Source organism: Monodon monoceros, unplaced genomic scaffold (assembly GCF_005190385.1).
Source record: "Monodon monoceros isolate NGI ecotype Baffin Bay Population unplaced genomic scaffold, NGI_Narwhal_1 Super_Scaffold_18, whole genome shotgun sequence".
In the NCBI taxonomy this organism is placed as follows: Eukaryota; Metazoa; Chordata; class Mammalia; order Artiodactyla; family Monodontidae; genus Monodon; species Monodon monoceros.
This window is the reverse complement of record NW_021703774.1, coordinates 105346839-105374515: the sequence shown is the minus strand read 5'-3', so window position 1 is coordinate 105374515 and position 27677 is coordinate 105346839. Positions and strand designations below refer to the sequence as shown.

General features: G+C 37.9%; 1 protein-coding gene across 1 annotated transcript; it reads left to right on the top strand.

Annotated features, from left to right (window-relative positions):
- Window positions 1–26118, top strand: CLCA4 (chloride channel accessory 4). The gene is given in 15 exon segments (XM_029227751.1): window positions 1–159; window positions 3108–3156; window positions 3159–3247; window positions 3388–3535; window positions 6855–6963; window positions 8731–8908; window positions 9256–9474; window positions 11517–11744; window positions 15044–15221; window positions 16502–16608; window positions 19373–19588; window positions 20181–20448; window positions 23958–24128; window positions 25074–25310; window positions 25676–26118. Coding segments are annotated over 15 exon segments (2799 nt in total).
- The last annotated feature ends 1559 nt before the right edge of the window (window positions 26119–27677 follow it).

Sequence of the window (27677 nt, the reverse complement as noted above, 5' to 3'; positions counted from 1 at the left end):
ATGGGGTTATTCAGAAGTTTTGTCTTCCTCTTGGCCCTATACCTGCTGCAGGGGTCCAATACTTCCCTTGTTCGGCTGGATAACAATGGCTACGAGGGCATTATCATTGCTATAGACCCTGCTGTGCCAGAAGATGAAACACTAATTCAACAGATAAAGGTAAGAAAGAAATGGGGTTTCTTCTGTTTGAACTGATGAGAAAAAATATATAGTAGTTAATAATTGCAATGGAAACTTCTCAGCACTCTAGGAAGTTTAAAAGCAGCATGGTGAAGTAAAAAACAATGCTGCAATGGGCAGTGGAAATTGAAGGTTCTAGACAGCATTCTACCCTGTCTCACCATAAGACCAAAGACAAGGCATGGGGTATCCCTGATCCTCAGTTTCTTAATCTGTAAATTAGCAACTGGATTTATCTGTTCTTTTTTTTGGATGAAAGTTTACTTTTATTTCAGATATACTATAACGTTTTCTGAATATTTAGCATATTTCCAGGCCTACATACAACTCATTAATGTCTCTCAAACACAGTTTGCAGGGTGGTCCTCAGCACACAACTTCACTGCAGTACATCTTTACTGCTTAAATTCAGCCTCAGAAAATGTCTGGAGTACAGGGAATGTTTATAGTCCCTGTGCCATTTATTTTGACAAACACAATCTCTTTTCACACTGCAGGAGGGAAAGAAAAGGGGATCAAAGAAAGAGAATCTTTGCTTTGGAGGAAAGAAAAGGGGATCAAAGAAAGAGAATCTTTGTTTTAAGTCCGTTGGTATCAAATGTTACGAACCGAAAAGGGGAAATTACCTCCCATCCTTCTGGTGAGAAGCAGCAGCAGGGTGAACTGAACTGGGAAGACAATCGCTTGGACTTGTCTGTTCTTTAAACAGTTATTTATTGAATGCTTGCTTATGGCATGCCAGGAGAGAGAGCAGTGAAATTTTTTAAAGCTCCCGATCTCCTGCAGTATATATTATTTTCAGATGATATAGATAATAAAAACATGTCAACGTAGAGCAGGCCAACGGTAGTAAGTTGCTATGCAGTACAATAAATCAGCAAAGGGGGATAGGCAGTGTTGGCAGGACTGGGGTAGGGAGAGAATGTGGGTTACTGTTTCATGCAGTGTAGTCAGGGAAGGTCTCACTGTTGATGTTACATCGGGGCGGAGGCCTAGAAGAGCCAGCTGAAAACCTGGGGGAGGGAACAGCAGGTGCAGTGGCTTGGAGGTGACAGCATGTCTGATGTGGCCAAGGAAACAACTGTGAATGAGCAGGAAGAAGGGTGGGGGAGAGCTGAAGGTGGAGAGGTAGCAGGGCCCAGACCATCGGAAAGACTTGGGCTTTTACTCTGAGTGAAATCAGAATCCATAGAAGAGAAGAGGTGCGTTCTCTTGTGCTTGTTCTGGAGTCACTCTGTCGGCAGTTTGAGGAAAAACTGTAGAGGGCCTTCCTTTGTCCCTTCATCCTGTATAAGCTCTGTTGCAGCATAGAGGTACAGAGGGACACTGGGCCAGAAGCTGTTGCAAGTGAGAAGTGCTGGTGACTTGGAACAGGGATATTGCGGTAGAGATCATTAATGTGGTGTGATTCTGAACATGTTCTTTGTCTGTGAGGTTATCATAAGCAAATTTGCTGATGGTTTAGTTGTGTGGGGTAGCGGAGGGGAGGAGGTAAAAATAGAAGTCACAGAAGGCTTCAAGGGTGAGAAGTAATGTTGAATAGAGGCAGGGATATTGTGGTAGAGATCATTACTGTGGTGTGATTCTGGACAAATTCTAAGAGTGTTATAGAGAAATTTGTTGATAGGTGTGTGGAGTAGAGGAGGGGTGGAGGGAAAGTAGGAGACAAAAAAAACTTCAGCGGTTTTGGCCTGAACACTTGGAAAAATATAATTATCATCAATTGAGAAGTAACCTCCAACCTACTTTGGGAGCTCTCTGAAGCCCTTTTCCTAACAAGAGCTGGTCATCTGGGTCTCAGTCCTCTGCACTCTGGCTTCTGGCTGATCCCTGCCCTGAGCCTCGTCAGTTTAATGATCTCTTCAATACACTAAGAGCACACTAGACCATCTTCCAGAGAACAGGAAAGAATGTCCTGAAATTCCTGAAGAAGAATAATTTTATTGTGGTCTTATGTTAGGTCAGGAAGAATTGAGAGGAGGATCTACTTTGACATAAACAATACTGTAGACTGTGGTGGTGCCAGCAACATGAAGAGGTTGACACCGTCATCCAGCACCCAGTATTCCTCAGTTATTCAGTGGATTTGATAATGCAGAAGAGATTACCAAAGAACATTTAATCCATCTATTTACTCCACTAGATAATAAGCTCTTTGGAGGAACAATTTCTCTCATTAATCATAACATTTTGGGGTTCGGGATACTAAACAATATAAGGTGATATTATTTTCAGCTTGATGGCAGAGCAAGAAGCTCTGCCTATGATCAAAAAGCTCTGCCTCTCCTATGAATTTTTCCACTACTCCACTTGCTGTGCTCCCAACCCAGCTGCCTCTGCTGGGAGGTGGGAATACAGGGAAAATCTCTTCTATGGGCCATCACCATAAACTGTTTTCCTCAGCTTGCATCAGGTAAGGCTGTTCCCTACTAGGAATTATAATAGTAATGATATCAGTGAGTTTTATGACTGCCTATGTGTAGTTTATAACTAATTTCATGTTTGTGGCAACCTTAAAGATAGGTTGTAATAGTATATTAAGGAGACAAGGAGACTGAGATTCAAAGCAGTCATATAAACTAGCCAAGGTCTAAGCCAGAGTATTAAGCTAGTATTGGAACCAAGTCTAGATGCTTCCAAAGTCCATGCCCTTTATCATATTAAGCAATTCCTTGTAATGCCAAACATAAGTATTTGACTTTTGATGTAGGATTATAGAAGACTGAAAGCTGTTAAATGTGCAGAATTAAGCCACAGTTTTGGATTGACAGGTGACAGATTTCAAATTTTGAATCAGAAACCTTACTCACCAGTCAGTTGCTTTTTGTATTAATGACTAAAGGTGAGAATTGCCTGTGATGAATGCCTGTTCGTCTAGCCTTCTCTACCTTGGCCATCCTCACTTCTCTTTTTTCCTATAATAATAGGACATGGTGACTGCAGCATCTACTTATCTGTTTGAAGCCACAGAAAAAAGATTTTTTTCAAAAATGTATCAATATTAATTCCAGAGAATTGGAAGAACATCACTCAGTACAAGAGGCCAAAGCATGAAAGTTACAAACATGTGAGACTAAAAAATCTTCTCTTAAAAATATTTTCTCTGCTGCTTGTCAATTTTGACCTAAATTAATCATTTCAGAGTTTTTCACACAAATGTTATCATTCCTATTCTGACGTTTTAAACACCTTTTTAAACATTTTCAGCCTGATGTTTTAGTCTCACCACCTACCCTCCCAGGTAGAGATGAACCATATACCAAGCAGTTCACAGCCTGTGAAGAAAAAGGAGAATACATTCACTTCACCCCTGACTTTGTACTTGGAAAAAAACAAAATGAATTTGGACCATCAAGTAGGAATTTTGGTTAAAACAAATGTTTTGCCATGATTCCAACATGCAGCTTTATATCCATGTTCAGTATACAAGCCTTGGAGCCAGAGTCCCTAGGGTCAAATCCTGACTCCCCTACAGCTATGGGTGACCTTGGACAAGCAACCCAGCCTCTCTGTGCTTATTTCCTAAAAAATGGTGAATAGAGGAGCTCCAACTTACAGAAATGTTGGGAATATTAAACTAGGTCATCCTTGTAATTGTACTCAGTACGGTCTCTACAGAAATTTGAACATGGGATGGCCATAGTAAATGTTTTGCTTTAGGAACACTTTTTAGGTTTTAATTTTTCAGTTCTCCACTGCTGGATATTAATCAATCACCTGCCACCTCCATGGAAGGCAGATTCGTGGCAAGCTGAAAAGGGCCAAGATGACAGTTCCTGGCCAAGAGAAAACGCTCACAGGCTGTTAATTGCTGATACTATTATTCAACCCATTCTTTGAACCAGATGAACTTGTCTATAAGTCATCATTTTTACCTATGAAAATGGCAATTTCATCTGGTTCAATCTAAGAGTTAAGATCATTGTTTCAAATGAACTAAAGCACAATATTTTTCAGACGAAAACGAAAATTATTGTCAAAGGAGAGTCCAACTCATACGTCACTACTCAATGAAAGCCTTCCTGAATCTGCACACCCCAGAACCACTTCTTCCTCTTCCACTGCCCCTTCAGCGAACATTCATTAAGTCTCTTATCTCTGTCAAACAGTCAGCTAGTCACGGTCCTCAACATTGCCTGGACCCAATCCTAAAAGCTCCATCATCCTATCCCATCCCAATCTTACCTCTCCCCCATACCTTAGTCTAACCATGTTTGTTGTACTTGCCACCTCTAATCCTTTGTGCCCTTCTAGATATACTTTCTTTTCTACCTGACATATCCAGCAGTCAGTCATGTCAGCTACAAGTATCAATAGCACAACTCCCTCACCATTCTTATCCTTATGTTTTATTCAACTTGCCAATTGTCTACAGAATTTCCAGTCTTTTTTTTTTGACTCTTGTTAATATGTTTCCAAGATTGTGAAAGGAAATTATAAACCTAATTGGTATATTTAAAAAAAACACATTTTCCAAGCTCAGTGAAGTCCTCAAATCTACTCAACAATGATTGGACTTGCCTTCTCTTCTCTCACTTTCTCATTCCCCATAGCAGCTGTTCTAAACTTCTACCACTTTTCTTAAGATCACTAGCCAGTGATCATGAGTTAACGGATGCCTTGATTGAGAAAGTAGAGGTCCCTTCCTTCTTCCTTTCTACTCCCAAACTCATGTCCACCTTCATTTCCCTCCACTTCCACCTGTCTTAGAAGAGGAAGATTTTCTTCAGTGTCTAAAGCCAATGTCCCTACTGGAGTTCTTATTCTTTTCCCATACCCCTCACCTCAGCCCTTATCCCATAACTGACAGTTTCCCCTCTTCTTTCTTAGACAAGTGTTTCTGCCATAATGTGATACATGTGTTTGTGGGAAAACTCACACTCTGCAAAACAATGCCTTAAAAACAACAAGGCTTTGGGGGGAAATAAGATGAAGAAGAAACTCCTCAAAATCTATGTATTTGTAATAAAAATGATAACAAAAACAACAGGTCCCTGGAAAGATCTTTTGGACCATCCAAGCAGCAGTTCAGTGTGGCTGCAAGCTGCCTCCACAGAAGATATTAAAAGTACAGACACACACAGACACATAGACACACACACACACAGAAATGCTGTTGGAAGTGAGAACAGGGCTAGTAGGAACTGAGACAATGATTGAGATAGGAATGGAATTCTAAGTTAGAGGTGCTGCTTTTTTAATAAAAATTATATATAATTAAGATGTACAACATGATGATTTGCTATACATGTACATAGTGAAATGATTACTACAGTTGAGCTAATTAACATATCATCTCCTCACACAGTTACCTTTTTGTATGTGTGGTCAGATCACCTGAATTCTCTTCTTTCAGCAAACTGAGGAGGGCATGGGAGCCAGGCAACCAGTCATAAGCTGCAAAGAAAGCCAGTCTGAGAGTGGACTCTTCTAAAAAAAGGAACCACAGGTTCAGGCAGATTTAAATTTTCTTAAAATTCACCAAATTCCAATCACTGTAGCTGATATGAGAGCTTTTTCCTCCCACACTGAAGGATGTATATAATTCATGTTCACTCATCTGGCCCCATTTGCCTAGGAACCTAAAAACAGTGTTTTTAAACTTTAATGTGTAGAGGAATAATTTAGGGATCTTGTTAATAAGCAGATTCTGAGTCAATAGGTCTAGAGTAGACGCAAGATTCTGCATTTCTTGTCAGCTCCCATGTGATGCTGACACTGCTGGTGCAAGGAACACATTTTGAGCAGCAATGACTTAAAGAAGAAACATGACTTCTTCATAATACTGACACTGTCCTCCAATTTTCAGATCTCATGAGGTAATCTGAGTTGGAGAAACACACATTGTAGTGGACCAGACTATATTTCCAACTTCTACTTCTCCATATCTATTTCTGCTGAAGTTTTTCCTAATATTGCTAAAACAAAAAATGTACTTATTTTTTCATCCTGCATTTCAAGGATGAAATTCTTTATTCTTCTATTCACCCTGAAATTCTTAGGGAAGAAAAATTTTAATTCTGACTCCCTCTCTCTAACCTTATCCTAGTCAAGGATTATATCTTACTCATATGTATATTTCCTAGAATCTAGTATAGTGCTGAATATATATAATTAAAAATAATGTTTTCATTTCATTAATGCTTATATGTGCCAAGTACTATAAATTAATCACCTTATTTAGACACCCGCTCAAATTATATTTTGTCTATAGCAGTGTTTTTCAATCTTTTTCTTTCATTATCAATCTCCTACGGAGCATATATAGACATTTTTAAATTGTACCTTTGTGAAATTTTAATACCACAGATGTGTTATACATATGTTTATGTTGTTGGTAGGAGTGAGTTTTGTAGAGCCAAAAACCACTGTAATATCTAAGACATTTTGCCCCCCAAGAACCAAAACTCAAAGTTCAATCTGTTCTGCCCATGGCATACACATAATAAATGTTTCATTGACTTAACAAATGTGGAATAAAAAATAATATGCTAAAAACTATGTAATTAATAAAATGAAATGTAATTCAGTATGCTTTTTATAAACAAAAATATAAATGCTAGCAGTTATTTAAAGCCTAAACATTCTGGATTTTAAAAAATTTTCTTAAAATATATGAGGGATGGATTATGTCATTTGAAATATAATCATGTATTTGAAATATTTTCCCACAGGTAGACTGTTTGTCCATGAGTGGGCCCATCACCGCTGGGGAGTGTTTGATGAGTACAATGATGATGAGCCTTTCTACAGCGCGAACACAAAGAAAATTGAAGCAACAAGGCATGACTATTTAAACTGTCTTAAATTACTGCAGGCAGTAACTTCTCATTTTCCTTTGACTGATTTCTTTCAAAAGCCTTTCTTTCATTTTTGTCCCAATGCAGGTAACAGATACTATATCACAAAACAGTGCTTTTTGGTTTTTTAAGAAAATGTATCTCAAAGAAGCTGATTGTCCATTTATTTATTTATCCATTTAAAAAACTTATTTATTTATTTGGTTGTGCTGGGTCTTAGTTGCGGCAGGCGGGCTCCTTAGCTGCATCTTGCTGGCTCCTTAGTTGTGGCATGCAAACTCTTAGCTGTGGCATGCATATGGGATCTAGTTACCTGACAAGGGTTGGAACCCAGGGCCCCTGCATTGGGAGCACGGAGTCTTAACCACTGTGCCACCAGGGAAGTCCTGAAGCTGGTTGTTCATTTAAAATACACATAACTTCCAGAGCATTTGGTAGTCAAGTTCACATATTTTTATACCTCTCTACCATAGCTGCCAGAACTCATTTTTGCTGAAGTGAGTGCTCTCTGTAAAGGGTTGTACTATGTGCTAGGAGGTCAAAATTATTTACTCTACAAAAGAATGAAAAAAATAAGTAGTGGTCAATGCGGATGAGTAGGAAATCAACCAGCTTCAAAGAGCCAAACAGAAATTTCCTGGGATTTATAACGTTCATGTTAAAATACAAATCTAACATCACAGTTAATAATGGACAATCCTCTTGATTCTGAGATCAAGAGAGCAGAATGGGTGGGGTAATCAATGTAAAATTGGGCATCATCAGCTTAATCAATCTTAGATGCCCTGCTGGGGGAGGGGACTTATCAAAAATGTACAGATTTCAGTGTAGGTCCTTCCTCAGCACCATAGCACCAAGTTTTAGGATGAGTATTTTAAAGACTATTATGTGATTACATTTGTTTATATCATATTCCCCTAAATGTCTAAGTCTATGCATACTATTCATCATGGTTGTTAACATAGATAACACCATTATGTTTGCTGAGTTTTGGGGCAATAGAGGCACAGACATATTTAGAAAACTCCCTGAATTACTAAATAAAATCTAGTCTTTGCTTTTCTAATTTGAACTGGAATATACTGAAAAGATGAGCTACATTTCACATTCCAGCATATTTGTTACAATCACTACCACTTATGGCAAATTCCATGCAATAAAACATATGTCTAAAAATCCCTCTACTATTCTTTACTGTCCTTGGCAGTATCCCAGTCTTTCCTTCTAGCCACATTTCACTTTGGATAAAAATATTCCTTGAATAATCAAAATACTTGTAGCTATGCGACATTTCATTCTCTTGAAGATAATTTCTTTGAATAAGAAATATACAAACAGCCTTAGGCTAAAGTGGTACCAAGAGTAAATGATTTCATAAGATGCCTTTTCCAGATGCCTGCAGTGCATTTACCATCACAAGGGTACTAGGAGAGATGTTTGGAAAAGGGGAGCCTACAGTCACTAGTATAAGCAGGAGAGCAGGAGATTTAATTCCAGAAGAGAACTCACCCTTTGCACAGACTGGAGATCCTACTTAAAATTTCCCTCAAAAATTTCTTGAAAAACAGATAAGTGCTCTGGTAGGAACCCTGAAACTTTGCTGTCAAAATAGGATGTATGTGGTATTCAAATAACAATAAAAACCTTGATAAAGATCATTATTGAAAACCTTGATAAGAAGACCACTTAAGGTTTTATAAAAATTTTAATGATTAGGTTGCCTCAAAGACTAACTGTCACACATTTTCAGGTGTTCCACAGGCATTACTGGTATAAACAGAGTGTATAAGTGTCAAGGAAACAGCTGTGTAACTAAGAGATGCAAAACTGATTCCAAGACAAATCTGTATGAAAAAGATTGTCAGTTCTTCCCTGATACATATCAAACTGAAAAGACATCCATAATGTTTATGCAAGGTATTGATTCTGTAAGTACACCAATCATTACTTCAGACTGTATATTTATAATCAGAGGACTTGTTATCATGTTTATAAAATATCTGTTCAGGGATTAGATGTATTATTATAGAGTTCTTCGAACATTGGCTGGCACATAGTAAGCACTCATCTAGTGTCACCTATTATTATTATTATTATTGAAAATCTGCCTTACTATTATATGTTTCCTCCCTGAATCATATTTCATTCAATAAACAACATTTTTAGAGAAGAGGTTTTTAATACTTTTCAGATTTGTAGTTGAGTTTTTAAATGCATCATATAAAAAAAAAATTCATCATATATAAAATTTCTTTTCATTTTGTTAACGTTTTAGGTCGCTGAATTCTGTAATAACAAAACCCATAACCGTGAAGCTCCAAGCCTACAAAACAAAATGTGCAATTTCAGAAGCACATGGGAGGTGATCAGCAATTCTGAGGATTTTAGAAACACAGTGGTTATGGTGGCACCACCCCCTCCGCCTGTCTTCTCATTGCTAAAGATCAGTGAAAGAATTGTGTGCTTAGTCCTTCATAAGTCTGGAAGCATGGCTGTAAGTTCATGCACCCATTTTTCCTGGATGTAGGGACAGGGCAGTGACTGAATGCTTAAGGACACTCTGACTGCTACCTGCACCTGGATTCTTCTAAACTGCACGGTGGCATAAGTACCATCACTTCCTGTGATCTTGACCTCAAGAGGGGCAATGAACATTATAATGAAAGAGAAGGATGGCAATAGAGTTAGAAGGACCTAATCCAAGAAACTGTTTTTTTCCAGAAAATGGAGAGTTTATGGAGGAGGACTTTTAGGTCCTTTAGTAAAGCTTTTGTTAGAAGATCAGAACTGGAGACTGAAATATGTAAAAGTTTCCTACCTTGCTCCCTCTATCTACTGTAAATACTTGACAGGAATGAGGAGAGAGTGAAAGATCAACCACGAGAATTCTTAACATGGCTTTATCTTATTTGCATCACCTATATGAATGACCTCCTTATGCTCAAAGACACAGACAAAAAGCATCACCATAAAGAAGATAGGACCAGATTCAGCCATTCATTCCTTCTACCCTCATTAAGTGAATGGTACTAGGCTTTAGGATTAGAGATCCATATCCTTGAACAGTTCATAGTTGAAGAGACAAAATTCTCTCTTCTGCATCATGAGTTAACTCATACTTACCTTACCCTTCAAAATTTGATGTAGGTACCCACTTTGTCCAGGACGTGGGCCGGTTTTCCAGGCTGGGCTAAGGGCCCTTCAGCAGATCTTCCACAATGACCTGTACAAACCTCTTTTACTATATATTATATTGAAACTACACATTTCTCTCCTACTATACTGTGAACTCCTCTAGGGCTTGAAATCATGTTCTCTAGGAACCAGGCTCCCTAGGACTTGAAGCAGTCTTATTCATCTTTGTATCCCTTTTGTCTAGAATAGGGTTTATCACATGTAGGCACTCAATAAATAATTGTTGAAATGAATGGACTACAAATGAGCAGATGTAATGTGATAAGGTACCCAGAAGGACGGCACATTTGAGGCAGAACAGAGCATGCTGAAGATCAGGAATAATGTATTCAACAAATGGGGGTTGGGTGGTAGTGGAAAGGGCAGAGGATGATACAGCTGGGTGAAATAATCCACAATAGCACAGGGTTTCTGAAAGAGCATCAGAGTGGTAGATACCAGCACACAGAAGTGTTCTAGGAAGTGTCGCTGGGGAGAGGTGAGGTTCTTAATTGGAAGAAGATGAGCAGCCTCCCCTAGACAGGGTGCAGGCAGAGCCACGTTTAAAGGTAAAGCAAAGTGGTAGAGAAAACCTGCTAAGATGGGGATGTAGAAAAAGTTCTTCACCATGATTTCGTTCCGGGGAGTTCAGAAGGAAATTTGGGCATGTGTTAGGAAGAAGTACCACAGGTCAATTGGTATTCAGGGACTGAAAAAGGACAAACACATGGAAAGGTATATATCCTGGGTATTCACCTAGGATATAAGGATATGAGTCCTAACGGGTTACCAAAGAACCAATTCCAGTTAATCCCTAGTGGAAATGTGGTGGGGAGAGGTTAGGAGCAGAAGAGGAAATGGGTGGGGTAGGAATGGGGTCTCTCAGAATTTAGAGTAAGTTTCATCTTTTGGGTAGTCTGGTGGCCAGTGGATTGAGAGATTTCAGTTTCTAGCTGGAGCCCATGATAGTCTGGTTTGAAACTGTGGGACCTGGGGAGGAGTTTCATCTTGATACAACTGGAACAGAGGATCCCAGGAGTAATTAAGCAGTCTCTAAGATGTCATCACCCCCCCAGCTCCAGCCCAACGCCCACCCTACTCTACACCTCTAATTTAGGTTCTTAGAAGCCAAGAATCAGCTCTGGTTAAAAGCCTGGGTTCCTTACTATACTATACATATGTATTACATAATAAAAATGTATTTTTTAATTTTATCAATTGAAAAAATGTTTTCTTTAATAACATCAACTACTATTGACATAAAATCTTTAAAAACAAATTCTATTCACTCATTTTATGTGATCTGCTATTATTTTCCAGTCAAAAATTACTTGGTTGTTTTTCCTAACCTTTTTTATTCAGGGTTCTAATCGCCTAAATCGAATGAATCAAGCAGCAAAACATTTCCTGCTTCAGACCGTTGAAAATGGATCCTGGGTGGGGATGGTGCACTTTGACAATCGTGCCGACACCAAAAGTAATCTAATCCAAATAATAAGCAGCAATGAAAGAAGACAGCTCTTGAAGAGTTTACCTACAGTTGCTAGTGGAGGAACTTCCATCTGCAGTGGAATTAAATCAGGATTTCAGGTGAAAATTGTACTTCAAATATAGTTTGTTTATTATTAGGACATTTTTATGTTAAGTGCTGCTTCACATACTTCCTCCCTAATTTTAACATAACTAATTCTAAGAAGCATAGAACTAATCACATAGAAAAAATCACTTGTCCATATTTTAATGGATCAGTAAATCAATGAGTAAAGTAATGCGTAAATAAATGACCATTAAAATTCCACTGGAGTATAAGCCCAATGAGGTCAGAGACTTTGTCTTATTACCATGCAGTAGTCAATGCTCAATTAATGTTAATTAAATAAATAAGAGTTCTTGAGCAGCAAGAGTCATCAAATTTTAAGGCAAAGAAGCAAGTCAGATGGTATGATTCCACTTCAGGCCAATCTTCATTTTAGTTTCTGTGACGTTCAGTTAGGGAAACTAATGTTTATCTGTCAAAATTCCAGATGTAGCAGGAACTGTTAGTCATACTTAGGGTAAGGAATACTGGTCAGAACATGAGTTTTGACATCAGAGTACTGGCTCTGCTACTTACAAGCCATGTGATCTAGGCAAAGTTTTCAGTCTCTTTGGATTCTCAATGCCTTATCTATAAAATACAGGAAAATAAGAATGCCTATCTCATAGGATTATTATGAGCAAAATGATACATGTTCATACTTAGAACAATATTTATTATATTACATAGTGAACATATAATTCACAATAATTATTATTATGAATCTTATTTTTATACAAATGGTCATCTTGAACTCACAATATCATTTGTGTCATTTTCCTGCTTAGAAATCCTGTCCCCTCACAGTCTATAAAATTAAGTCTGAATTTCTCAGTCTGATGTTATTTAAAAGCTTCTCAGCCTCTGATAAACCTGCCCTCACCTCTCTTGCCAGTATTTTCTCAGTTCTCCCTTCCCAATGCTCTATGCTCCAACCAACTTACTCTACACATTGTTCTCCAAGCCCACTATGTACTAACAGCCTCCATATATTTGCCCATGTAATCCCTCTGCCTAAAATGCTTCTTTTCCATCTTTGCATGTTAAAATTGTACCAATTCTTCAAAATCCTTGCTCCTTTATGTAGCTTTTCCTGCTACTCCCAACTCTATTGAATATCCCTCTTTTATAAATAGAATAGCATTTTTAGTGTAGCTTTCTACCATGAAGTCTGGGTTCAAACTCCAATGATCACTTATCAGCTTTCTGACCCTAAGCCTGACCCTTCACCTCACTAGCCTTCAATTACCTCATCAATAGGGTAATGAAAGCTAGCACATAGGGTTGTTCATGTTTAATTTATTCAACATATTGTAGGGAGCAGGGAGTAAACATAACATATTTTAATTAATTCAACACATATTTATTTATGTAAGAAGCAAATCTTGCATGTTAATTCAGTGGGGAACAGATAATACATAGATAAATCAATCAATTAATTTATTTTAAAAACAATAATTGAAGGTTGTGGAGATAGTGTTGTGAAGGGACCAAACAAAGGTAATGTGATTAAGTAACAGGGAAAAGAGGGGCACAGCCTACTTTAGGTAGAGAGGCCATTGAGGCGCTTTCTGAAGGGTGATGGTTAAGCTAAGATTTGAAAGATGAGAAGGAGCCAGTGGTTCAGGCGGAAAGAAAAGGGCAAAGTCCCTTGGGAAAGAGGTGAAAAAAAACTAAATTATTCTAAGAAATGATAGAAGCTATTGGCACTGGAATTTGGCAAATGAAGGGGTATGAAATATGATTGCCAGGTAGACAATGGTTAGATCCTTCAAATCCTCAAAAAATATAAGAGGTTTGTATTTTAAACACAACAGAAGGCTTTCAAGTATCAGAGACTGATAATTAATTCATGTTTTAGGAAGATGACTCTGGTTGCCTGATTTAAAATAAAATGTAGGGAGTAAGAGTGGTAGTAGGGTAGTAATCTAGGGACAGGTTGGGAGTTTGGAGTTGGATTAAATTACACAATGTGTAAAACACATTTAACACTTAGCAAATTTCAGTAAATGGTAGCACTATTATATTGTTTCTCTTTACTGAATATATTAGTTGTGTATTTGTCACTCTTCTCTATATTTCCTCAGCTTATCACCCAAATCTCAATAAATATCTTTAAATTTAATTCTTTCCATGAATGCAAAAAACCATGTAGTTCCTGCTGAATCCCCAGGAACCAGTACAGTGAATAAACTAATACAAGAAAGGGAGATGTGAAGGACAGAGAACCATGCTTAATGTCTGAATCTTCATTTGTTCTCGACTGTGTAGGGGGAATGTGGTGGGGATGCTGTATAAATGCTGTAATGTATCAACGCATTTCCTATATTTTAGTTTGGTTCCTGCATATCACACCATATTTCACATATATTATAAAACGTACATAATAGTCATTCTTTGCCTCAAAACATGCAAAATTTGAAATGAGACGGGTCACTTTGTCCCCTGACACCAGCATTATTAAGAATTTCTACATTCTAAACCCTCCTTTGTAAATCTACACACACCTCCACTGCAAGTTCATGAAAGCCACTGATAACCTGTCATTTTTTCCCTCTTGGACTGGACACAAGTTCTCAAAATGGTGTGTCAAGAAGCCATTACCAATAAAGCTGTCAAAGATGAAATACGGTTGCTATCCTGGGATAAATTCTCTTTCTTTCTTATAGGTGTCTAGATTCAAAACTCTCAGTCGGTTCAAGCCACAAATAGAACACAATCTCAATAAGTCATGTATTCTCTTACACCACCAATATGCTTAGTTTTGTGCTTGTGACTATGAGAGGTAAAATCAAAATTATATAACAAGATCTCTAACCTTGACCTGCTTAGAACTTTCCATAACTTTTCTTTATAAGCATACTGAGGGTTCCCTAATTTGGAGTCATTAACTTTTTTAATAATGTTGAGGTAAACTCTTAATGCATCTAGCTGCATATACAACAGACTTTATACACCGAAGGCCTGTCAGAGGACGCGCTGGTCAAAGAAAACAGAAAAATATTTAATGCCACATTCTGCCATTATATTTTTGGTGTCTAGTTGTCCTGAGTTCCCCAGACTGAGATGTCATAGTCATTTAACCCAAGTAGGATTTTCCACACCCCTGCTCCCACACAAACTTCATCTGAGCAAACATTCCCTACAGCAGGTGGACAGAAAATATAAAGTCATGTTTAAGTTCCCCTAGCAGTTGTTGACTGCAGATCCTATGATTTTAAAAAAGAAGCTATCTCCTCTTTTCTGCACACTTTATTTTCTATATCCATTTGATCTAGGAACACCTGTAATAATGCTCTGATTATATTTGTAGGTAATTAGAAAGAATTACTCCCAAATAGATGGATCTGAAATAGTGCTGCTGACTGATGGGGAGGATAGCTCTGCAAACACCTGTATTGATGAAGTGAAACAAAGTGGGGCCATAATTCACTTTATTGCTCTGGGACCAAATGCCGATAAAGCAGTCATAAAGATGAGCAATGTAACAGGTAAAATATGACATACATTCTAGTCCTTTGATAACAATGCATAAATGTAGAGGCTGACAATTCGACAACTTCTCTTAAGCTCCTGCTGTGCAGGTGCTGTGCTAGGAGCCTGGGACTAGATTAACTCTGGTTTAACACCAGACCTGATCTCAAGGTGCTCACAGTCATGCTGGCAGGAGAGACAAATAAAAGTAGTAATCAGATAGCATAATCAAATAACATTCTTCCATAACAGGAGACATACATAGGAGTCAAGCACTATGTGGACAGAGGGAGCCATTGATTTTCCCAGGGTTGAACAGAGTCAGGGAAAGAAGGCATGAGAGACAAGGTGACATTGGAGCTGGACATTTATCAAGTTGTTTGCTTTCTCTGGAAGAAAAAGTGATGAGAGGGAAAAAAATCATGTTGGGATGACAATGCAAGCCACATTGAGGGACAGTGGGAAATACATGAGACCAGAGTCTAGACTGGAGGTTAAGGAATAGCTCAGGCTGTATAAATATAATAACAAGGTTTCTGATTAAATATACAATAGCTATTATCTTAGATACAGAGACATGTAATGAAAATGGACTACATGTTTTCAGTGTCTTCTTAAACATAGTAGAGAACACAATCTATAACGTTATGAATATCAATTATTGCATTGAATTGACCTCTAAGGCTACCAAACATATACTTGTTCTTTAATGCTTAATTGTACAAACTCCCATCATTTCAAAGTACTTTTACAGCCATTGTAAAATATTTCTGTCCCAAGTATTCCCCCCAAAGTAGTGTCTTTTTTGGACTTGTCTCTATTGTTTACCATTTTTTTTATCTCCTCATTGCCAACTATTGTCAGAATATCTCAATATGAAAGCTCTTTAACTTTTCTAATTTTCTGATTCTGATCCACTCTGGCTGGAAAACTTGAAAGCTTACATTGTTAGAACTGTATCTTAAATGATAATTAAAGTGAATAATTCTCCTAAAAGGTTATGTGAACTCTGTGAACTTTAGTACATGAAATTGTAACATTTTTCATATTCTTTGATTATTTCATGCATTTAAGCCAGGAAGATTTCTATAAGTGGGGTTTAAAGGTAGCTTACCTCCCAGTTATGACATTTTTAAGTTAACATTTCAGAGTTAAGCATTACACCTATCTGATTTTGGTCTATTTTAACAATACAAACTGAAACTATGGCTTTGTTTACCTGATATCTAATTAATCACTAAAATGTGAAAATATTTATTTTCTGGAAAGCAACCGAGTTAATGTATTTACCCCTTAGGAGGAGAACATTTTTATGCTTCAGATGAAGCCCAGAACAATGGCCTCATTGATGCTTTCGCGGCCCTTGCATCAGGAAACACCGATGCCTCCCAGCAATCTCTTCAGGTCAGAGTTCCCAGTCCTTGGGTTTTTATGTCTGCATTTAGCCATAACCAAGACAAATAATTTGGTTGTTATAAGTTTTGAGTTCTATATCTTTCTCAAATAAAATTTTAATTAAAAAAATCAATCTGAAATAGAAATTATCCTTTAGATATGACCAAATTAAGTGTTGAAGTATTGAAATAGCAGGTGTATTTTTTTTCCTTTTCCCATGGGGTTTGGTTAAGGGATAACATCAAAACCTAATGCTGTTAAATTTTCCACCAAAAATAGACTTTGTCTAATAGTATAGCATCCGTTTTTCTATGAATGCATTAAAAATACCTCATGGGCTTCCCTGGTGGCACAGTGGTTAAGAGTCCGCCTGCCGATGCAGGGGACGCGGGTTCGTGCCCCGGTCTGGGAAGATCCCACATGCCGCGGAGCGGCTGGGCCCGTGAGCCATGGCCGCTTGGCCTGCGCGTCTGGAGCCTGTGCTCCACAACGGGAGAGGCCACAACAGTGAGAGGCCCGCGTACTGCAAAAAAAAACCCCAAAAAACAAAAAAACCCTCATGCTTCCAAGATTTACCCAACCTTCACTGCTATGAAATATATTTAATTTAGATAAATGAACTCAAGAATGTGGATTGGAAATGGATTATATCTTGGAAATAAATTTGTCAGGAGAAAGAGAGTGAATAAACAGAGCATATCTACAAGTCTAGGGCTTCTCTTACCTCTTAAAGCACTTTTTTCACTGTCTTTTTATGTTATTCACCTCTCTTCTCTTTGTTTGCCTCAACTCTGTTTCTCTTCTGTGTTTCAATAACACCACCGTTTTCTGTTACTTACATTTAAAAACTTGGAGTAAATTGATTCTTCTTTGTTCATGCCCCATGAAAAATGTTAACAGAGCCTGTTTACTTCAAAATATAATTTACAAAATTCTGTTTCTCTCCACATCCATTCCCACTAAGTCTATATCACGTCACTTTATGCCAAGTCATCCATCTACCATCTTCCAATTCACCTCATTGCCTACTTTAAAACTTGACATATTCATCTAAACCTATTTTCCTCTACTCTCCAACAATGAGGAGGACAGAAGTATAGGATGTAAGGTTAGGATAATATTGCAGATTGGTTTGGAGATCTGGTTTGCAGTTCAGCCTGAACCTAAATTAAGAACAGGTCTGATATCTAGCTTGGCAGTGTACAAAGAATAAACTGAAGGAGAATAAAGCTCATTTCTGAGGGTTTCAGTCTTGTTGACAGAGAATGATGACACAATTGTCTAAAATTGACAAATAAGGTGAGAGAACTAATTTTGAGGATATCATTTTATGCTTGTTCTGTGTGGATGATGGTATATCAGAGTGGAATATACCAAAAGAACTTTAAAATATAAGAGCAGAAATTGGGAAATCAGCTGCAAATGAGACATTTGCGTGCAGGAGGTGCTCAAAGTTTGGGGGATGGACTTTTTAAACAGTATGAAAGGGGGAGGAGTAAAGTTTTGTTCCCCTCACTTGAAATGCCTATAGGTTCTTAAATAGAGAAATAACAAAAAGAAAACAAATTTTTGAACGGTTAAACTGGATTGACATACATGATGGGTAAATCTTGGGAGAAAATAGTGACAAGGTAGAGGTATGTTATCTGAGTGGATGGAAACTTGGATTTGGATGGTGGAGCTGGAATACAGAGAAAAGTTTGCATTCCTCTCTTTAATTAGTTATTTTGCCATAATACTACTATGTAGGCAAGGTCTAATAACTTTCCTAGACTTTCCTGATGGGGAGGCTTAAAAAGTTACTTACATTCAAATTTAACTCAATAATATTTGTCCTCTCAAAGACATGTCCATTTAACATAGGACTAAGATATTTGTCATGGCCATCGTGTTTCAATGGTAGAATTCATATCCTTCTATCAGCGTTGGTGTGAAGGTATCTGCAGTTTAGGACTGTGATGGAGTAGAAGTGACATTTCCCATCATTCCTGAAATGACATATCTGAAGGAAGTACCTTCTTGGTCAATGGATAAAGTTGGCTCTCCTTGACTGAGAGTTGTCCACAAAGACTTGAAAAACTTTCCTTTAAGCCCCTCTTAGAGAAAGGTCCTATCTTTCACTTCTTCTCTCCTCAGGATTTCAGACTCCATAGACATCAGTTTGCCCTCTTTCCACTCTTGTTGGGCATGATTACTGTCCAATGTTAATGCTCTATAGTGTGTGAAAAATTATTTCAAGATTTCACATCAGAAAAATATCCCTGTTTGTCTCATTATTTGCTAGTTCTGATTTTCTCTCTTGAACTCCACCACTTACTGTGTCTCCTCTACTCAAACACTCTAGCCACCAGCATTATTTTATTTTAGGTTATCAAGAAAATGGTAAACTGAGGGCAACACACACACACACACACACACACACACACACACACACAGCTAATCTTCTCAGGGGTAGTTGTACCCTTTAATGCTAAATCCTAGGGTGGGTGTTTGCCAAGACAACTGGGAAAATAATAACAGGGCCATATCTCCAGCTGTAAACCCCATTCTCCTACTCTAATGCTTTTATTATACCCTGTGCTGTCCTCAGTCCCTATATTTCCACACTTTTTGACTGACAACAGTCACATCCCAATCAGCTTTCAGAGAGATCACAAGCCTAAGGTGGTATGCCATATTTAAGTTTGTTCTCAGGGCAGAAATTTTAAAATATGTAAAAAAGCATAAAATTACCCTCCTCTCCAGTCATTAATTTTTTGATATATTTAAACAGCTTGAAAGTAAGGGATTAAAACTCGACAGTACTGACTGGATGAACGGCACTGTAATAATTGATAGCACTGTGGGAAAGGACACATTCTTTCTCATCACATGGAACCAAGAGCTTCCCGTTATTTCTCTCTTGGATCCCACTGGAAACTCAGTGGGAAATTTTACAGTGGATCCACCTTCCAAAATGGCCTATCTCAGTATTCCAGGAACTACAAAGGTAAACAATTAACTTTTGGACTTCCTCGCAAATTTATTCTACAGGTGAAAATACATTGTTTAATATCATAAATATGGGTGCCAATACTTGTATCATTTCAAAATTAAGATAAAATAGAATGTACTTTCTATGCCTGTATGGTCCTGAAACTTTTGGTGATAGGAAAAAGAAAGAACTTAAACATTAGGAGGAAGGAAGAGAAGGGAAAAAATTAGGTAGGCTAAGAATAACTTTGAGGAGGCAATGTAGTAAGAGTCTGTGCAGCTTGCTGTGTAGATAGCTACAGAGCCATTTCTTAGTACTACCAGATTATAGAATCTGTGGACTTTGAGATCAAAGGATAAGGTCAAGGCAAACTTTCCAAAGCTTATTTTTACAGAGATTTCATAAATTTTGGACATCAGGCATTACAATAGCCAGGATGTCCTATCCAAACTGCCTCAACTCTCATCATTTTACCCTCAAAACCCCCAAAATTCTCAAAACCCTGTTTATTCTGCAACATACTTATACAATTTATTTTAGAGTTAGATAATGGAAACAGAAAATAACTTGCTCTTGGACACTTACTCCATTTCCATTGAATTTTTAGGTGGGTGTTTGGGCTTACAGTCTTCAAGCAAATGCAAAAGAGGAGACATTAACTATAACAGTAAATTCTTGAGTGGCAAATTCTTCTGTGCCTCCAATCACAGTGAATGCTAAAATGAATAAAGATACAAACAGCTTCCCCAGCCCAATGATTGTTTATGCAGAAATTCTACAAGGGTATATACCCATTCTTGGAGCCAATGTGACTGCTTTCATTGAATCGAATACTGGGAAAACAGAAGTTTTGGAACTTTTGGATAATGGTGCAGGTAATTCACAGGTTTCTCTGAACAAGCCTATATTTTCATAACTCAGGATATGTTATGTCCCTGCGGCAGTGTGGGGCAGAGGGATAGGCACCAGAAGAATTGATGCAGATTTTGGATGAACAGCTGGACCAGCATGAAATTCTATCCAGGTAACATCTACAGAGTTATTTGCAAGTGTCTTACACATGGTAAACACTCAATGAATTTTATTTACTGTCATTATTGTTTGTCATCTAGACAACCAGTGTTTACCAACAGATAGGAAAGTCTCATTGGAGAGATTGAGGACTGAATCAAGAATTCTTAATAAGTGTTTCTAAGGGGCATATAATCAAGAAAGGCTGGTGAGAGACAGTGAAACTCAAGCAGTAGTATGAAATTAAGTAGAATTTGGGCGCTTGGCAGGGAGAGGGTGACAGGCAAGAGTAATTCCCAACAGCTAGATAAAAGTTCACATATACTCTCAGGAACTGAGGCACAAGGGAAGGTAGATCTGCCATAACAGAGGAGGGAACATCACTGGAGCATCATCAGATACCAGATCTGACTGGGAGAAAACAAAATAGAGTGTTGGTCATGCTCTATCTCCTTGGTCTATGTGGGTGAGTGGTACTTAAAGACCTTTTTCCCAGACTCTGAATTATTCTGGGAACTGAAACTTCTTTTGACAGATCATTTAGTAAAGAAATTACCGCATCAGTAAACTTTTAAATTGTCAGAATTTTCTATCAACTTCTTTTCAGTGTAATTAAATCAGTCAATTTATAATCCTACCATCAACTAGAGTTGGCCCTGTGAAAAATCTAGAAGGCAAAATTGTTCCTTGGTTCACCTCAGTGTCTTCATCTAATATGATAATATTTTCCTAAACTGTCCAGTGACTCTTTCCTTTTCCCCAACCCCTTCCATGCTACATTAAAACTCGTGTATCTTGTTTCATTTCTCAGGTGAAACCCAATGACTACTTAACTAATTTGGGACACCTTTACCTAAGAAGGTATTGGTGATTAACAATGACTTAGAGCAGGGGTTCTCAAACTTCAGCATGAAAGGGAATCACCTGAAGGGCTTGTTAAAACAGAATACGAATGTTGGAGCCTTCCCTAGGAGTGCAAATTAAGAAATTTGCATTCCTAATATGATCCAGAGAAACGCAGATGCTGTTGGTCCAAGGACCTCATTTTAAGAACCTCTCTCCTAGAGTCATAACCTCCCTGAGAAATGTGTTTGCAATTTAACAAATAACTCTAGTACCGGTGATATGAAGAAATATCCTTATGATACAGTATTCCTGAGCTCCCCCAAATGTTTGTTCTAATAATAGATGGATTTTCCACTGTTAGACCAGAAAGTTAATGGATCATAGTGTAAGAGGTAAGGATTAAAAATAAAAAGGAGAGCCTAGAGATAAACCCACGCACATATGGTCACCTTATCTTTGACGAAGGAGGCAAGAATATACAATGGAGAAAGGACAGCCTCTTCAATAAGTGGTGCTGGGAAAACTGGACAGCTACATGATAAAGAATGAAATTAGAATACTTCCTAACACCATATACAAAAATAAACTCAAAATGTATTAAAGACCTAAGTGTAAGGCCAGACACTATAAAACTCTTAGAGGAAAACATAGGCAGAACACTCTATGACATAAGTCACAACAAGATCCTTTTCGACCCACCTTCTAGAGTAATGGAAATAAAAACAAAAATAAACAAATGAGATCTACTGAAACTTAAAAGCTTTTGCACAGCAAAGGAAACCATAAACAAGATGAAAAGACAACCCTCAGAATGGGAGAAAATATTTGCAAACGAAGCAACTGACAAAGGATTAATCTCCAAAATTATACAAGCAGCTCATGCAGCTCAATATCAAAAAAACCAAATAACCCAATCCAAAAATGGGTGGAAGACCTAAATAGACATTTCTCCAAAGAAGATATACAGATTGCCAACAAACACATGAAAGGATACTCAACATCACTAATCGTTAGAGAAATGCAAATCAAAACCACAATGAGGTATCACCTCACACTGGTCAGAATGGCCATCAAAAAATCTACAAACAGGGCTTCCCAGGTGGCGCAGTGGTTGAGAGTCCACCTGCCGATGCGGGAGCCGCAGGTTCGTGCCCCGGTCTGGGAGGATCCCACGTGCCATGGGGCGGGTGGGCTCGTGGGCCGTGGCCGCTGGGCCTGCGCGTCCGGAGCCTGTGCTCCGCAACGGGAGAGGCCACAGCAGTGAGAGGCCCGCATACCACAAAAAAAAAAAAAAAAAAACTACAAACAATAAATGCTGGAGAGAGTGTGGAGAAAAGAGAACCCTCTTGCACTGTTGGTGGGAATGTAAATTGATACAGCCACTATGGAGAACAGTATAGGGGTTCCTTAAAAAACTAAAAATAGAACTACCACATGACCCAGCAATTCCACTACTGGGCATATACCCTGAGAAAACCATAATTCAAAAGGACACATGCACCCCAACATTCTTTGCAGCGCTATTTACAATAGCCAGGACATGGAAGCAACCTAAGTGTCCATCGACAGATGAATGGATAAAGAACATGTGGCACATATATACAATGGAATATTACTCAGCCATAAAAAGAAACGAAATTGAGTTATTTGTAGTGAGGTGGATGGACCTAGAGTCTGTCATACAGAGTGAAGTAGGTCAGAAAGAGAAAAACAAATACCGTATGCTAACACATATATATGGAATCTAAAGGAAAAAAAATGGTTCTGAAAAACCTAGGGGCAGGGCAGGAATAAAGATGCAGATGTAGAGAATGGATTTGAGGGCACAGGCAGGGGGAAGGGTAAGCTGGGATGAAGTGAGAGAGTAGCACGGACATATATACACTACCAAATGTAAAATAGATAGCTAGTGGGAAGCAGTCGCATAGCACAGGGAGATCAACTCGGTGCTTTGTGACCACCTAGAGGGGTGGGATAGGGAGGGTGGGAGGGACGCACAAGAGGGAAGGGATATGGGGATATACGTATTCATATAGCTGATTCACTATGTAGCGGAAACTATATATAGTTTTTTATATAGTGGAAACTAACACAACATTGTAAAGCAATTATACTCCAATAAAGATGTAAAAGAAATCTTTTAAAATTAATAAATTAGCTAAGGAAATCTTGACATAAAAAATAAAATAAAAATAAAAAGGAGTGTTTGAAGATAAGTCAAAATAGGTAATTTGTATGTGACTGGAGTGATAATTAAATCTTATGCAAAGACAATTTTTCTTTAGTGGGGATCCTTGTGTGTATACACACACACACACACACACACACACAAAGTAACACAAGGATATCAATTCAACGTGATACTAGTTGGCAGAGCAAAATGGAAATATTCCCCAAGGGGTCAATGACAGAATAGGGAGCCCAATCAAGGCAATATGCTTATAAAGGCCATATGCTTGGTTTAGAAAATGCATACATTTCTCTTTTTCTTTACAGTAGTAATTTATTCTTTCACTTCTATAATAAGGTGCTGATTCTTTTAAGAATGATGGAGTCTACTCCAGATATTTTACAACTTATAAAGAAAATGACAGATATAGCTTGAAAGTACGGGCTCATGGAGGAGAAAATGCTGTCATGCGAAACTTATGGCACCCACTGAATAGAGCTGCATATATACCAGGCTGGGTAGTGGATGGTGAGTACCTCATAATATTATTCAAGCCGTCACTGAAACCCAGTGACGGCTTGAATAATTGTGAGTTGATATGATTAAGGCTGCAAATAGTTTACAACTTCAGAGTATAGCTTTTCCCATTTCTGGAATGAAGTTCTCAGTCATACTACAGTGTGCCTCCAAATTAACATAAGGTTTGGTACAGTGTCTGGCATCTTGATAAATGTCACCCATTATTATATTAGTTTGGAGCATCTTACCTATATCAACAATAATATGCCACATTTTCAGTTCAGGATGAAGCAAACAGGCTAATGGGTTATGTACCTAAGTACAAACCAGTGGTAGAATTTATCCTTCCGATTACATATGCTGTTAAAAGATACGTGAGTAAACATTTATTTGGAAAGTTTTTACTGAGTCAAAAGGAAAAATGTGTAGAGGAAGGTGATGATAAGGATTAAAAATGCATTTTTGTTAGCTTTCTTTTGTTTTGTCGCTTGTGACTTTTAGGGGCTTTCTGTTGGCAATTGGAATATAACCCGAAGTATTATTCCCTAACACTTGCAACAGGGAGGAAGTAAGGAGCCCAGCACAAGTGGTTGGGAGGGAACCAGTAGTAATTTCCCCAGGTTTATTCCCATCTTGAAGATAATTTGAGAAATAAAGCATTTCCTTTTTTTTTAAAAGGCATATGTTGAATTATACAACAATATTCCCATTCAGTGCAGCCTTAATGCCAAAGCCATTTATTTATCCAGTTCTACCCTACAATACTCTGGTCAGGATACTAATGAAAGAATTCTTCCACCAATTGCATGCTTATGACTTTGTCACCAAAATTAGTAAAATGTAACTGTGTATATGAGAAAAAAGGGAAAGATGTGGGATAGGAAATACAATTTGTTGAGTTCTGAAAATATTAGTGCAGATCTGCCCATTAAATACCAGGATTTTTTAATGCAGGGAACATTAAAGGGAATCCACCAAGACCTGAAATTGATGAGAACACTCAGACAAACTTGGAGAGTTTCACCAGAATAGCATCTGGAGGTGCATTTGTGGTTTCAGATGTTCCAAATCTTCCCTCCTCAACTGACGTCTTCCCACCAACTCAAATCACAGACCTTAAAGCCACATCAGACGAGGATGAGATCAGTCTAACATGGACAGCACCAGGAGATGATTTTGATGTTGGAAAAGGTAAGGACGAAGTGTCATGCAGTGTTGATTAAGTGAAAGTTGCTTGTTGCAAAAGCAAGGGTGTAAGGTTGTGTGAGAGGAAAACAATTTATAATTAATAGCTCAGCAAAGTATTAATTTTATAATCTCATGTTTTGAATCATCAACTGTGACACATTTCAACCTGCTATCACTTTTCATAAAGAAGGTAGCATTTGGCAGAGTTTAAAAATCAGAATTCAGCTTTTATGGAAAAATAAATAAGGCTTTGGATATGAGTATAAGCTTGGCATGACTAAATGACATCTTTGAGGAGAATGAATAAAAAGAAATTTAATATGGTATGCTCTAGTTTCTAAACTGTATGTAACTTTTTTTTTTCTTAGTTCGAAAGTATATCATAAGAATAAGCGGAAGTATCCTGGATCTAAGGGATAATTTTGATGATGCACTGCAAGTAAACACTACTTATCTGTTACCAAATGAGGCCAACTCCAAGGAAACCTTTACATTCAAACCAGGAAATATCTCAGAAGAAAATGCAACCCACATATGCATTGCCATTCAAAGTGTGGATAAAAGCAATTTGACATCAAGGGTATCTAACATTGCACAAGCAGCTTTGTTTGTTCCTCAAGCAGAGTACATACCTGATGAAATTCATCCAGATCCTACTCCTGATAAAAATCCCCCTAAGTCCGGACTCAGCATTTCTACTTTGGTGGTGTTAGTGGTTGGCACTGTGATAATTGTCAGTCTGATTTTGAGTATCACCATTTGTGTCTTAAGCAGGAAAAGAAATTCTAGCAGACCTAGAACAGGGTTTTAAAAAACATCAACGACAAAAGTAAAGGATGTTTCTCAATTTTTAAATTTATCATGTGTGATCATGAACTCATACAAATAATTTTAAGAGTTTTAGAAGGGATAGTTTGACTACATATAAACATGAAGAGGTGTCTGAAAAATTGTGAATCAGTATTAAATTAAATAATTTTATTTATTCATTGTTTTATCACAAAAGGTGATAAAGATCCTTTTTCATATTCATACCTGGCTGTATATTATCTGACACAAAAGTTCCCTATAAAGATTCAAATTTCATCAAGAAGTTAAAACTGTCTATTGGAGTGGTCAAAATGCAAGTGTAAGAAGACAAATAAACAATATTTGAGAAAAATGAATTTGGTCTCAGTATTTTTCGGTATAAATTGATTTTATTTTATTCACTGAAGGTCTTCGATTATATACTACTATATACAATATAAATAAGGACATGTTTACTGCACTTCATTGATATGGAAGATAATGTTAAAAAAGGTAGGGAAGAGGAAATAAGTGGGAAACACCTGATAAATGGGAATGCTGGTTTTACTCTCATAGTATTCATTGGAAAATGAGCTGTGTAGTAGGGCATTTGGGGACTGTGCTATTGAGGCAGAAGGTCTATTAGCACAATTAGTTCCTCTAGTGGGCTGGCACCTACTCAGGCATTGCTAAAAGCTATGCACGTACAGGTGAACATGGAGAAAATGTAGGAAAGCGTAAGTGTAGGACAATAGGCCTTTTACTGGGAGGGGAATAAAAGCCTGAAATTCTATGATAGTGACAGAAATAATACACAACAGCCAGACTTTCCCTGTGTCCTTCCCACCCACCAACCCCATAACTCTGGAGGTAAAGCCTGCTAGTCTGGTTAGTACTGTCCCTGATGCTCTGGTGCAATAGATTTGCTCAGATGGGTCTCAGTTGAAGGCTTTCCCCTTCCAGGTCAGGCCTTGGTTTAGACTTATTTCCAGGACTGCATCAAACAGCTAATTGTGAATTAGTAAGAATCAGAAAAATAACTGAATGATTACCATTGTTGTAGTCTGAATAAGTTACAAAATTCATAGGACTCAGTAAAAAATGAAAATGAGGAGCCCCTGTTCAAAAATTAATGAGGATTTCAAGATGGCAACAGCAAAGCATTAAACTAAGTACAGGGACCTTCTAAGCATGAAGCACCATGCAAATGTGCTTTTGCATGTCCCTACAGTCCAGGCTAAACTAGTGAGAACACCTGCAGTATAAAGGCTCTGCATGGGACTTCCAGTACAGTCCTATAGCATCATTCATGATCTAATAGTTGATGTAGTTATCAAACTTTGGGGCCATCACCTCTGGCAGAGAATCTAGCTACAGGAAAAAAAATCTAAGCTATCCCAGTAAAGGAAGAGAGGCAGCCCTAAGTGGGGGAGAACGGCCCCTTATCAACCTCAGAGATTCAAATGACTGCAGGATTCCTGAAGGGAAAAAAAAACCCCAGACCAAGCTGATCTCCCTGTGCTATGCAGCTGCTTCCCACTCGCTATCTATTTTACATTTGGTAGTGTGTAAACGTCCATG